This window comes from Oculina patagonica, chromosome 8 (assembly GCF_052425735.1).
Source record: "Oculina patagonica isolate OP01 chromosome 8, crgOcupat, whole genome shotgun sequence".
NCBI lineage: Eukaryota > Metazoa > Cnidaria > Anthozoa > Scleractinia > Oculinidae > Oculina > Oculina patagonica.
In genome coordinates this window covers 15,923,176-15,937,933 of record NC_135765.1, presented here as the reverse complement: position 1 = coordinate 15,937,933, position 14,758 = coordinate 15,923,176, and the positions used below count along the sequence as shown (strand labels likewise).

The window sequence follows — 14,758 nt, the reverse complement described above, 5'->3', positions numbered from 1 at the left end:
CAGAACCCTTTGTACAGTGCAGTTGTAATAATTGGTTTACAATGACTTACCATCTTTTAACTTTCAAGGAGTCTTTACATAACATTAATTGCGATCTCTCTCTCCGGCGGTTCGCCGTGCTTATTCTACAGTTTCTTGCGTTAAAATGCCCTAATTTTTGTCATTTTTCCCTCGCGCAGAAAACGTTTTGGTTTCCTTTGTTCTGCGTTTCTTGTAGTGCAAATAATCCAGTGTTCAAAGTTTCATCGGCGCTGACTTTCATTTTGTAGCATTTTTTCTCCTTAAGGGAAGTTGGTTTTGCGATCCCGTCGAAAATCGTACCTTTGATTTTTTGTTTGCGATTTTGATACGTTCTTCTTTACAACATCAAATATTTTAAGGTTCAGGTTTCATGCATATGTAAAATTCCCCTTCTTGGTGATTGTTGATTTTATGTTTTGATTAATAACTGATTTTTTTAATCTCCTATGTGTATCTTGTGGCTTTGTACGTGGATTTCATTACCTACTATCTAACGCCACCCTTCTGGCGATAAAAAAGCTAATCCAGAAAAGACCAGCCTTTAAGTAGCAGTGGCAATTCGGTGATCAAAATTATTATTAACTGTTTTTATGATATAGGTTTTTGTCGAATTTCGCCGCGTTTTGAATCCCTTCATGTTCTTCGCGTGTAGCGTTTGCATGCTCGCGTTTTATGCAAGACAACTTCGATTTTAGCGATTAGATTGCATTTTACTGTTAGAGCAGTCAACTTTCGAAAAAGAAGGTTCTTTCCTTCGCTCGCTGCAGCCTCGTTCAAAGACAGCTGTTTTAATGTTTAGACAATGTGAAATGTTGTCTTTCACTATCTTACTCGTGTTTACTCATTCAGCTCCGAGAAGATCTTTGAAAGGCTTGTACCCGCGTACAAACATTGTATCTCGCTCTCTTAGTTTCGTGATAAAATTTTGTTCGCCAGAGATAATATTTTACCTTAAAGCCATAATTCTGTATAATTTACAATTACCGTTATGCGAAGCTGGGGTTTTTATTTTTCGTTATTCTAGATTGATTGGTAAAATAAGTTTTTTAATGTATACTTTTAAGACGTGAATTCGTACTTTAATCTTAATTCAAGATAGGATATAACTTCATACAAAGTTGAGTTTTATGCGGGAAAAATCATTTGGCTTTGTTGTATTCAATTTTTTGCCCTGAGGCGAACGACAACCAAAACAAATCTGGAGCTGACAGCAAAGTTTACACAAAAAGCCAAATTAAATGCTCCGAAATGGAAACTAGAAGAAATCAAACCATTTTCCGTGTCTAAATTAATTATTGTACCGAATTTTGCTTCGTAATGCTGAAGTCAAAGTTAATTTCTGTCGCTAACTTCTTACATAAATGTTCAATGTTGAATTTTTCATACCGTCCAAATATCCATATTTGTGTGTTCAACTCCCTTCGGTGGAAACGAGCTAGCAATCCAAAATATTTTGCTCGACTGCAGAGATATCTGTTGTTTATAGCGAAAAGAGTTCACTTTACCCTTTCCGGCCAGTGCTAAATTTGCTAATGTGTGGTTTGATGGCGATGTTTATCGACGCGTTTCCATGCCTAAAGGATATGTGTTCAAAAGAAGACAATGGATGTAGTGGTTTTCTTTTCGCGTTTAAAAAGGGCAAATTTCGAATAGAAACATAAAAGAGTTATCTTAGTTTGACAATAGACCAGCCCCGTCCCCTCAAATTACTTCTTTTCACAGTCGTTGCTTGTTGATTTATTACACAAATGATTTCAATTCACTGTAGCCACAAGGTCGATCTGGTGAATAATTTTACACCGCAGAATTGTAACTTTTGCCTTGTGAAAGACACGTCGCTTTTATGGTATTTATTTCATTCTCGATTTGAAAAATGGTTGCGTCGATCAAGGCTGGCTTCGATTGTTTATTTTGTAGTTAGAGGAGTGTGTAAACGTTTTGCGTTTGCGTCGAAAATTATCAGATAATGATAAAGCTAGGAGCGCCGTTGCATTCTGCTGCCCGCTAAATGCTTTGATTCACCTAACGTTTCCGTGGTTTTGCGCGTAAGTGATCCAAATCGTCAGGTTTTAACAACATTTTAATGGCGCGTTTCTCGTTAGTTCGGACCCCAACGAAGCGACCCAAAGTGCAAGTTTCTTGCTAATTTGAGCACATTTCATCTCATGCAGAAATTTCCTTTGTCTGGTCTCTTGATCGCGCGCTTGATTGCGAAAGGGTCGTTTTGAATCAACTAGGCGAAAACAGTGATATTCTCGAGGGCTAGTTGATATTGCGTACTTTATTTCTTGGAATCAATAGCGAAAATTCATCCGCGTTAATAGAGTTAGCGTTTTGCGGTCGGTTTTGTTTTTTTCGAGCGTCAAACGCGCGCTAATCTGGTCAAATTCGCATAGTCGGTCTCTACGGATCAAGCATCTTTCAACACTAATCAATTATTCATCTTGAAGGTTTAGTCGTGTAGGCGGGACGATAGAATCTAATTTAAAACTGCTGATGACAGGGGGATAAATTGCTAGCGATTTTATCTAAATTTGCCTTTGTTGATGAGCCTTAGGGGACATCTCTTCGCCAGGGGTGGTGCGCACTTTTTCAATTGACAATTTGATAATGAACTTCTAAAGTTGCCCTCTCGCTAGCAGCCATCGATTACACTTCCTCTTTAAATGCGCTGTATTTCCGATCAAGTTTCGTAAACATTACAGGAATGGAAAAAACGCAAGCGCGCAAAAATCGCTCCCTCGCTCCCCTCTTTCGTACTCGAGCGCGCTAGCAGAGCTTTCGTTGCTTTTATTACCGCGTCCAGCGCCTGAACAACCGTTTCGTGATCTTTTTAGAGGTTACCAGTCCAAGCTGGCGTTGTTGCGATGTCCTGTGTGTACCCGTGGAAGTTTCAAGAGTGGAAACTGTGTTTTTTAATTAGTTTACATAACATGGATGCTAATTACTATCTTAGCAGCACGTGTGAAAATGTCCAGTGACCCGCATCTAATATTATCCTTCTTTTAGCTCGACCACACACAACGTTTGTCTGATTTCTGCCTCTTTTCTGTTTCTTTATTGCTTGCAGGTTCTTCGACTCAGCGAATTTGTCTTGCTCGACGTGAGGCGCTTTTTGTCCCTTCTCCACAAGAATTTCTCGCCAACGTGAGTTTTCTTACGTGCAAGTAAACATTGTATACATCGGAGAGTTACGTTTCCTGATTAATTTCAGCGAGATTAAAAATGCCCTGTTGTCACTTGGGCTCGGCGACGAAAATTGGTTTTGGAAAATGATAGACGCTGTGGCGAGCAAACGTTACAGATCAGCATTTTTAATTTATAAGTCTGCTCTGGGCCACTATCCGCCTACAGAATGAGTTCCACTGATTTCACGGTCTTGTAACCGAATAGTAACATTTTAACGGAGAAAATATTTTTTTGTTGTACAATCTACCGCGTCGAAGATGTTATTTTTGTTTAAAGCTTCGGTATTTACATACGATATTAACACCTTGCTAGCATGGGAAATTTTTCTATTACATTCAATAAAAAATACATATTTGCTCTACGACAGTTTGCTTGCTTGCTTTTTTTCCGTTCGCAAAGATAATTTTTTCAACAGAAAAGAAACGCACCTCGAGTTTTTTAATTTTATTTTTTCCACTTTAAGACACGTTCACGCTTTCCATAAATATTAGTCGCGCTGACCACAAGTGGTGGCGGATTTGTTTGTGAGCTAACCGGCGGGCGGTTTTATTCTAACCTTGGCTAGATAGCGGTCCCGATCACTCACTTATCAAAAATCACGGTTACATAACTAAGATTTTCTCGCAATCGAGTCTCAAGGACCGTAAAAATGAACTTGAGTATGCACGGTACGAGATCGCACACGTTTCTAGGAAGATTTTGTTTTTCGCTTGCTAGTGATATCTCCTTTTCCCAAAACCTTGCGTAATTATTTTTGGCGCGAGATACTAATTAATTGGAGCCCCTCCGCCGGCGTACCAATCGTATCACCGCTAGCGCTAATTAGGTCGTGGGTTGCCGGGGTAACGGGCGACACACAATGTAGAATGAACCGAAATCAGGCGAGCTGGCGCACGTGCAGTTAGTGACACTGGCGGTCAATCGGTCAAGCTCCAAATCAGCACCTGCTAACTTCGAGCTAATTTCCATGTTCGGATAGATGACAGTTCATTTCCTTGGGCTCGGGTGATTAGGGCTTAATTGGACCAGCTGACAAGTGCATCACACTAGCTGATTTGTCGACAGGCCGGTCAGATCTCGGAATCAAAACGTCGGATCCCGCCCCTTTTGACGAGCGCCCCAACAGCCTGTCACATTGGTTGTCGGCCTGTCAAACGACTTGACATGAGTAACGCAACTAAAGGTTCATTTATCAAGAGTGTCATTGGCTGAGCGCTGATTGGCCAATCCGTGCTGGCTCGCTTTCTGCCAATCAATAACACATGGGATCGAGGAGGCGAGAGTCAAAAATAACGTGTGGTCTTCATAAGCGTGTAACGAGGTTTTGAGAGCGTACCACGACAGAACGACAAACGAACTCTCGACAAACCGTCAGAATTTTGTCGTGGAAAATTTAGCGCCCGCCAACTCGAAGGTAATTTTATTTGAATTTGTCTCGTTCGGTTGGCCATGTCGACAACTACAATTCTAGCGCCGTCGCCGAATACGGGCTCGAATGCGAACGGCGAAAGCAATGGCAAGTGCAGTCCGGACCGCGTTAAGCGACCCATGAATGCATTTATGGTTTGGAGCAGAGAGCGACGGCGTCGAATGGCGCAAGAAAATCCAAAGATGCATAATTCCGAGATATCGAAGCGACTGGGAGCCGAGTGGAAACTTCTGTCGGACGCAGAAAAGCGCCCGTATGTGGACGAAGCAAAGAGATTGCGAGCTGTTCACATGAAGGACCACCCCGATTACAAGTACAGACCGCGACGAAAGAGTAAAACTTTACTCAAGAAGGACAACAAGTACACTCTGTCAATGCTGGGCGCTCAAGGCGGCCCGCCGGTCCAGAGATCTGTGGCGCAAAACCCGGCCGAACATTTCGCTCAAATGAACGGGTTCACGTACGGTCCCATAACAGCCTACAGCCAGATGAATGTCAGTGATCCATACAGTACAATGTACGCTGGACATCCACTCTCGCCTCATACCCCTACACAACTTCAGGCGTCGAATGGCATGCATCATTCTGGCTACACGAGTATGGGAGGCGCGCAAATCTACCCTGCCGTCTCGTCGCAGGGCCCAGTTTACACCATGAATGGAACTCAATCGATGAATTCGATTACTCCTTTGTACTCGCAACCTAGCAATCAAGTCTTGCTACCTAACATTAAACAAGAAATGCCGAGTCCTGGCTCGCAGTCCGGCCGGGCTCGGAGCTGCACCGATCAACTGGGAGATATGATTAATACTTACCTTCCAGGGGACGGTTCGAATTTAGCGAGCGCGAATCATCATCACCAAGTCGCTGGAAGCCACGTTCCTCCGAATCGTTATACACAGTGGCAAGAATCAAGCTCCGTGGCGAACAGTCTGCCCGTCCACAGTGGAGTTGCTGCAGCAAGCATTTCTAGCGGCGTATCAGGAGTCACTGGGACAATGCCATTAACCCACTTACCATGATGGAATTAGCAAAGCGCCGAGCTCATTTCTACCGCAAACACACGGTAAATTCATTCTGTATTTTCTACCAGACCGTTTTCTCAGTCGTTTATAGAGAGATTAAGAGAGAAAGAAAAAAAAGCAGCAACTAAACAAGTTATTACTCGACTCGACTTTCAACACGGGAGTCAAGCTGCTGTGGTGCTATGCGAGGGAGAGGAGAAAAAAATTTCCGAGGCAGTCTACCCGGAGAACTGAATTTACTTGTTGAGCGAAAATTTATTGATCGGGCTGTTTGAGATATTTAAGGAACTAGAGACATACGCTAACCGACTTCTCTTGGATGTGAATAATTCTGCTGAGAAGCGAACTTGAGTAATTGAAACGACTCGTGTACTTTTCAATACACGAAAGATTGTATCTAGGAAAAAAATTTCTTGCTTTAGTCGAGCTTTTGTCAGTCGCGCTGAGTCGAACGTCAAATGTTCATGCATTCATTTGCTCGCTGGATCATTCTTTTAAACTCTTAATGTTTGTTGGCTTGCATGTTTGAATTACTTTGTAAGATTAAGCACGTTTGTATGAATTTCAAAACCTTATGTGTACCATGCTAATATTAAGTTAGTATTGCTGAGTTCCGACCGTAATGATATCTTGATGAAGAGAGAAGCAACAACTTGTATATAACTTCAGATCAAAGAGAGCTGATAATGATAGTTCGTTTATTTTCCTTTTGAAGAAATAAAAAAGCACATAAAATTATTCTTCGTTTGCCTAGCTACAGAGGGTTTTTAACCTTGTCTTAAATGATCGAAACGCTATGTGCAACATGCGGTCATTTCTAAACACATTGCTTTCTAAAGTTAGCTCTCGCGGATTCTGTGGGGTCGCGCGCGCACGAAATTCAAACATCGTCCCGGAATTACACAAATATTGTTTTATTTGCTGAAAAGCCCGCGAGCGTGAAACAAAAGAACCCAATTTCTCGCCAAACGGGCCATTTGAATACAAGTATATGCATAGATGAGGGAAAAAGCTGTGTTTTTAAAATACGAACGCATTTCCACTCAGGCGTTAAGCACACAGAAAAATCGGCGTGTAGGTTGACTCGGCGTGCGTCAAATGAGGTGTTGACAGGTCGTTCTGACAGTTGATTGGCTGCGCGCAGAGTGATGATGGCAGCTGTGTTATCAGCCCTTTCAATAATAATCATTAGGGCTTATTAACAGAACATTCCTGGAATGTGCTTCAACTTCATTACTGCCATCATCTTACGAGAACGGGCGAACCATTCGCCGGTACATCCGTCGATAAGGTTCACCGAGAAGCTTGTTTGATAGCGCGCAATACGCCGTCGAGTAAACTGCCTTGATTTCTTTGGAATCTTCGCTTAGCCAATTTTTCAACGCCTCTCGGTTCCCATGGATACTAAAAGCTCTAGACAGCTGAGAGTTACAGCTGTAAGCAGCTTTGAGACCCTCGAAAGATCGCCGAGTTTTTCCAGAGTGCTGACATGAAATGCTTAATCTGGGCGCGCGTTTAAATCACCAGCGTTTTTCTCGTGAAGCGAGCCCCGTTTTGCTGGACGACAAAAAAAAATTTAATCATTTCCCCGGTGTTTTGATATGTGTTGACAAGTTCTGCTAGCACAATTAGCACATGTTTATTATAGTCGGCAGATCATACAGAAATTTAGTTGCTAAAATTAAACTTCCCGCTCGGCCATTTCCTAGGCGCATCGAAAGTTAGTTTAACTTTGTCCGGTCGGCCATCGAACGACGTTACCGCTGTTTGAAGGAAATTTCTTTAAAATTTACTTGAATAAACAGCATCTGGCGCTGCGCCAATATTGGAAGTAAAACTCGGCCCCTGCGTTATTACTATTTACCGTGCGAATGTCAGGTTTTCATTTAGATCTTGAAATCGTTTGCTAGGTCCCGCTTGTACAATTACAGGCCTGTCCAAATAAAATTTCGCCATTCAATTTTAATATGTTTCTCTTCATTTAGAGTTCGACTCCTTTCGAAATGAACTCCTGAAAGTGAGGAAAATTACTGTCCCCTAAAACAGATCGTAATTAAAGCAGTGATATTGTGCCGAGCGTGAAATGCAAAGTAGCGTACACGACAGCTTTCTGAATATTTTTTCGAAGGGCAAGAAAACTTTTGTTTGTTGTGTTTTGGACTCAAATCAAACCAGATTATACTATGAAACTTGAACTTAAACCTTTAGACTAATGTGTTTTAGAGCTTAACAAAAAAGAAAAAAAATAACGAATCGCGGGAAATTTATTCGCAGTTTAATGACAGCTAGCGAAAAAATAGCAAATTACGGCTGTTATTAAAGCGCGCGAAGTTCCGGTGGAAATTGTCGAAGAATTCACAAATCCCATCTAAATTTCCTTTCACATATCTATACACGAACGAAATGGCTTGGTAATCGTTGTTTACCGAATAGAAAGTGTCTGTCATCATTTTTGTTTTCAGTGTCGAGTTTCGAGGAACTTACTTATGGAAATCACGACTATTTTTGGTTCAGAAACAAAGCTAAAATGCAAATGTATATCAAGCGAAGCGAGACGTGTGGACTTATAACCTTTTTACGGGTCTCGCGGATGTGTCTTCGTGTCGACTGAGGCACTTAACAATTTGAACACACACGAAATAAAAATTTTCGAATAGATATTCATTTCTTTAATGCAGACGTGATTAAGTATAGACAAATTGGTTGAATAGCGAGCGAGCCGAGAACAAAGCGGACTTAACCTTTGATAAAATGCTGATGGGTTTCCCATTATCAATAATGCAGGCCTGATGAAATTACGAGTGTATGAAAGAATCATTTCGCGGCTATACAGCTTGAAGGGCAAACGTTTAGTTTTGTGATTCGATTATGTCAAATCACTTTTAAGGCGGACCATTTATCTAGGGAACTTAAGACCGTAAGCAAATATATCGCAGTAGCTACTCATTTCAAGAGTTAACATAGAATTATCAGGCTTTTCTTTGCGCCAAGACATTTACTCGAGCCTTTTGTTTGATGTCGCATGAAAACCCCATTACATTTCTATAGGAAGTAAATGTGAATAGATAACAGTCTTTATCAAAGAAGAAAACTTTCTGTTTACACTTTGTTATTAAGCGCGTAAATAAGAAAAGACGGCAACGTCTTTGGACGGGCAGAAGTGAGCGCGGCCCTCGCCGTGTAGCGGCGCAAGCGATCTTCGGTGTCCCTTCGCAGAGAAGCTTTCGTCCAATCCGCGTTTTAAATATGTAAGTTCTTTTTATCCAACGCTTAAACACCAGTGATTTATTTACATAAGTTTGCAAGCGAAGATTCTTTTAAGTATAGACAGTTAATCTAGAGCCGAAACAGTTCTTTAAGCTAATATCCTGAGTGAATTTATTGCTCACAGGTTTGTTTTACTAGTCAGTATTCCTAAAGTGAACTTTTCAAACCAAAATAAAAGCTCGTTGGTTTGTTTATTGAACGCGATATCGCGTCGCCTTCTTGACCTCGCGCTTCGCATTTTGAAAAAACATGGCCTTTGGTGCGGCGTTAATTCTTGCAAACATCTCTAAATGAATAGAAATCTCTTATGTTTGCTCTCTGCGAACGGAAAAGGCGTGAGGCGCTAGCAAGCTGTTAAAGGCTACACGCAGGGATGACTCACACCGTGCGAAGAGGCGTGATCGTGAAAACTAATTAATTTCTCGGTGTGATGCCAGGTTTCCTTAACTCCATCGTACTCCACGAAACTGTAAACATTTGTGAGATTAAAGACTAAAGCAAACTGGTTTTAGCTAAACTAAAGCGCGGGGCTTTGGTCGCGAGCGAAACTATTCAAACTAAGTCAGTGTTAACTAATACAAAGGCCGTGTTGATGCAAACTTTGTTGATACATCAAATGGCGGGTCCTTCTCGAGCTTTCAGAACCTTCGTTGGGATTTTCAGATTTTTAAACTTTGCAAATCTAGAATTTTCACAGTATTCCAGCTGAATTGCTTTGCAAGACTGCAAACATCTGTTTTTTACTTTCAAAACAGCACCCCGAAAGTCTCGAACTTACATTCGTGTTGTTTGGGTTTTGCAAACACAAAAGAAAAAACAGATGAGAAATTGTTTTAAAATTACACTGGGGACCGCGCGAGAACAGTTTGAAAGTCGCCTACGGACTTGGCGTGATTTAGAAAAGAATAATTCCACACTGGCGTCGCTCAGGGAAATAAAACAATTTTGAAGAAAACAAATGCGCTACGTGCTTTGAGATCAAATTTTGACAATCCACATGTTGGGGCTAATGGGAAATGCTAGAATTTTTGTTCACGAAGACATGTTGTGCTTGCCACCTGACTAGTTGCGGACACATGATTGAATTGCTGGTTTTCAAACACGGTGTTTAACATTGATGCTTAGCGTAAATTAACTATCATATTTTTGACGATCCGATTATAGCAATAAAAAATGTAATTTTGGCGTCTGGGTCGGCTGTATATATGACGGGTTTAAAAGATTTTATACTGTTTAACGTAAATTGTTTTCAGTCAACTTCGATGTCGCGCCGGTTGACACGTTTTTGTAAAGGTAATTTTAATATTCTGAAACGCAAACGCTTTGCGTCTAGAATCTGGTTCTTTTAGCCTCCAGCTATTTGTCAAAAATATATTTGCTGACCCGATCTATAGGTGCAATGTGCACGGCATGAATTTAGTTCAAGCCACAGTAGGAACATGTTATGTCCTACGGACGAATTTGCTTATAGGACCTTCTGGTTGCTATAATAAGTTTGAAATTAAAACCACGCTGTACTCATTTGGGACGCTACAAAAGTGTTTATTAACGTTCTGTGATCGGAAAGCTGCTAGATTTTAGGGGTGTATGCTGTTCAAGACCGACGTGAAATGCAGTGATTGCAAATAAATGTTTATAGATTTCAAAACGCGGGATTCTTGGGGTTATGCTCGCATGAATAGTTCGCTGTTTGTTGAGATCGCGAAGGCGGAGCTTGCTGTGTCGCTCTCGCTTGGCCAAAGTAATTAACACTTGGTCGGATTTTCAGGCGTAAATGAACTGAATAATTCATAGAGTGAGGTGTGTTTTATTTTGATAACAGCTATACCGCCCACTTAGCGCCTAATTGCCTCGAGGCACCGTGGGGAAGGCATATCGTTTTTCTGTACCCTAATAACATTCGCTATATTAACAACTTTGAATTGGTGTGCGCGCATACAACTAGTACTTTTGTGCGTGATTTTAAAAGCGAAACGCCCAAATCCAAATATTGCGAGTACGACAATTACAAGACAGTTTTCGCGAACAATTCTTTAGAAAAATATTGTTTTATTTTGTGAAAATGACTCGAGCTCGCTTTTGTTATTTGTGGTGTAAATATTTGTCATAAAAGTTTGTTGCGATTTTGCTGAAAATAAATCCGGTAACTGGTCTTTGTATAAAACAGTGTTCAATAACTGTTCTTTTATTTTCCGTGGAGAAATAAAACTGATAAAATCGATAATAGAATATCGATCTTCTTTATGAATTAACTCGTTATGTTTCATTATTCTCCCGTATTGATTTTACTTCAAGGAAATAATTATTTTTTGAGTAGGAGTTGTTCAGAGAGACTAGCGTATGTCAAAGGAATTGTGTTGTGATGTTTTCGCTGTTCCTTTTGCCCGATTGTGATTTCATGCGGTGTTTTAAGTGATATGTAAAAGCTATTGTGAGCGAATTGCTTCTAAAATCCATGGGAGACGTAGAGTAATGAAAATTAGACATTCATGAGAAAACGTCTTTTACACCGGATTGTAAGTAATAAATTTCTTTTTTAATTAATTCGCCCAGCAATCTTGTAGCGTTAGTAAATATCTATTTGCGATTTTAATCCCAAAATAAAGCAATAAAAAAATGTCTAAACTCAAAAAATATATCTGCCAAACATTGATACGATTTTAAAACGTTTTTTTTTTTCGTCTTTCTCTTTAAATAGCGCAGGTTTATTAAGAACTCGGCTAGCTAAAGAGATCGATGATTAAAAGGAAATGAGAATTTGAAAATGTGTTGCCTTCAAGTTTGGTCTCTTAGAAGGACATATTGTGTTTAACATTTGCGTGTTTTGTAAATCAAAAAAAAAATCCTTTTCTTGTGCAATCAAAAGATATTTACTTAAACTGCTAATATTTGTGCAGACTTTGGCATCGGGAAAAAATTGGTGATTAAAGTTGATTTAAATTAGTTGAATACGCTTATAGCTGGCTCGCGCCACTTAAAACAGAGAAAGGGCCGGGAAAATTATAAATGGCCCGTTTTTAAAAATTACAAATGCGAAAAATATGCGACATGTTTACGATATTTTCTAGCAGATAAAATTGTCACTGGGCAAATCTATATTATAGAGACGAGTGGATAGATCGGGGTTTTGCTGTGTCAATACTACATCCAAGCACCTGTACTGTTTACCGGTCGGTTACCAGCTAAGCTAACACGTGCAGGAAAACATTAGAATTTATTCTAATTTACTAGAGATTTTTTAGTAGACTTTAATGTGTTTGAATTGAAACGCGGGATTGATTCAAAAGCTTATGCACGTAAAGGGAACATAAGGTAGCGAGCGAACACAGTGGATTTGTCGAGTGTCGATAACAAAGATCGATTTGAATGATTGTCAGACAATGATTTCGGACAATTTCCTGTATTTTGCTGTCAAAAATATAAAGAAAATTATGTATGTAGTTCGTTCAAGGGCAGGGACGATATTTAGAGCTTTACGAAAAGCAAAAATTAGTTCCATAAACATCGTTTTGCGCACGAGTATTGGAGGGTTTTTCTCGAGTGTCTAGCATAACGGCTTAATTTAGCGCCGGTAAATTCATTCACTGCCGTTGTGTTATGGCGCGAATTAATACGAATGTAATTGCTGCCTCGGCCGTTTGCACTTTTGTGTTTTGTAGTCGGATATCTCTAGCTTAAAAGTAAAATAGACAGGTTTTTGTTTTTGTCTACGAGCAAGGTTTAAATTTAGTATAATTGATTCGTTTCAACAAAGCAAATAAAACGATGCGTTTTTGAGAACATTTGTACGTGCTCGTGAATATTGCAAGACCCGGTGATTCTTTATTTTAATCTCTGTTGCTTAGAAGGGGTGGATTTATTTATTTTGTGTCAAAAACTAGCTTCGCACCTTCTTCGGGAAGCGTTTGTTCAGTTGCTTACCTTTGTAAAGGTCGTACTTTTGAAAGCTAGATAATTTTTTTTTTTTTTTTTTTTACCAGCTCACTAAATTATTCGTTAGACACAAACTTAAGAGTTTTATCCCGAGTGAAAACAAAATATTACTCTATATGGATTTGAAATATTTTCACTTCCCTTTTGACGTCAAAAAACTATCTCACTTTAGCTGGTACTTGAGCGTATAAACACTCAATATAAGCCGTGCAATATTCTCATTTTTCCGCAAGCAATTTGCTTTTTATAGCTTCGTATTCTTCACTATTCGTAATTCCCTCGCCCCTGCCTTGAAATTACAGAATTTCTGTTTCAAGCGCAGCTTTTATAACGGCAACTGTGAATGAAATAATCTTTCTTAAAACCGTTGCGAAGTAAACTTGTTTTGTGATGGACTCGTAGGAATTGTGAATTAATTTTCAAATAAGATCTCTTGTGGTTTTATAGACGTCAATGAACGAGGAAAATGGGCCACCTACAAAATAAAAAATCTCTAACTCTGAGCCAGAAGGAATACCGCCGCGGTTATATCTGTGTTATAATTTATTTGCTCACGTTGCGTATCGCTCGGTGCTTTTAACTACGTTATCTTTCAAAGGTCTATATCAGCTCATTAGAATGCTCTTAGTCACGAGCGAGTGAAATATTAATTCTCTCAAGAAACAAAACTTTAGAAGAAAGTGAACCATTACGTAGCTAGAAAAAATTTGAGTGTTTTTCTTCTGTCGAGTTAAGCGACGCTGTTAAATTTTTAGAAACCGTTTTCTTTCAGACTCGCTGAAAAGATGACGATTGGAATCGTTTCCTTTGTTGTAAAATATTGCTCATTTTAATTTAATGCTCAACGTCACTGCGGTTTGCGTCCAACATTTATCAGTAAGCTTTCATGGCAGTTTGAAAAAACATGCTACAATTATTAAAAACATTAAACGCGTCATTCTTTGCCACAAATAAAAAGCCAGTTTTTCAATTCAGTTGTAAATCATGGGTGGAGCGCAAAATCTAGTTAGCGACGCTATCGCCTTCTCCTTCTTTCCTGTAATTAAAGATGAAAATTCGGAAGCTTTTTCAGCCCCTCTTTGACAAGCCAGAACTTTGCTGGGGTAATTACATTCAAATGCTAACTGATTAGCGCGCTGCTTTAGGCTTTGAGATTATTCTCATATTTTGGCCATTATACCAGGACTTAAATGGGATTAACTCGCTGATGAGTTCTTGCAAAGAAAAACGGTCCATTAGAAACAAATTGCTTTAAAACTAAGCTTTTTCAGACCGACAGGTCGATATTAGGTTTTGCCAATAAGGTTTACGTCGTAGGAAATAATACCCCTACTAAAGGTTGCTTTATGAATATGCGATATTAAAAAAAATGTTTCTCGCCATCTCTAAGACTTCTAATAAGGAACATCTACAACCGACGTTATTTATTATTATTTTTTCATTAGGATGTTTACCTTTCTGTAAAGCTATGATTGTAAATAGGATTTAGATATTTAAACCTGGTTGGAAAACCGTTATTAAAATCATTGTCTGGTTAATTCTGGTTGTAGTTTCTTGAAACAGCAACGAATGTTTTATTATAATGTTCTCATTTAGTCTTGTTTTGGTTCGGCGTCTCTTTACAAGCTGAATCGCAATTCTTTTAGCCAACATTGTAATCTAGCGTTTTCTAATATATATTTTTTATTTAAATACTATTTTTTCCTCGACAATTCCTTTAAGATCACTAAATGCTCGCTAAGAGAGCTCATTAACTCACAAGAGAGCTTTCTAATGTGGCACGCGCACTGTTCCTAAACGAACATTTTGTTGTTAAGTTTAGCCCTTTCACTCCTAGAGTCAAAACATTGATTCCATTGATGTGATCTAACTATTAAGTGTGTGGGTGAAACCC

The 14,758-nt window shown here is 39.5% G+C and overlaps 1 protein-coding gene and 1 pseudogene across 2 annotated transcripts in view; both read left to right on the top strand.

Annotated features, from left to right (window-relative positions):
• Positions 1 to 3,571, top strand: part of LOC144662921 (uncharacterized) — a 35,106-nt pseudogene extending 31,535 nt beyond the window's left edge. The window contains exon 26 of the transcript XR_013572560.1: positions 3,092 to 3,571. The product of XR_013572560.1 is annotated as an uncharacterized LOC144662921 (transcript). The remainder of the gene's footprint in view (positions 1 to 3,091) is intronic.
• Positions 3,572 to 3,727: 156 nt separating this feature from the next.
• Positions 3,728 to 6,402, top strand: LOC144662922 (transcription factor Sox-3-like). Its single transcript, XM_078523854.1, has one exon. It carries the CDS (start codon positions 4,660 to 4,662, stop codon positions 5,659 to 5,661), a length of 1,002 nt encoding a protein of 333 aa, XP_078379980.1. The 5' UTR covers positions 3,728 to 4,659; the 3' UTR covers positions 5,662 to 6,402.
• The last annotated feature ends 8,356 nt before the right edge of the window (positions 6,403 to 14,758 follow it).

Bases quoted from the DNA above. Each gene is read 5' to 3' on its own strand.
- LOC144662922 (XM_078523854.1), top strand. From the start codon at position 4,660: ATGTCGACAACTACAATTCTAGCGCCGTCGCCGAATACGGGCTCGAAT.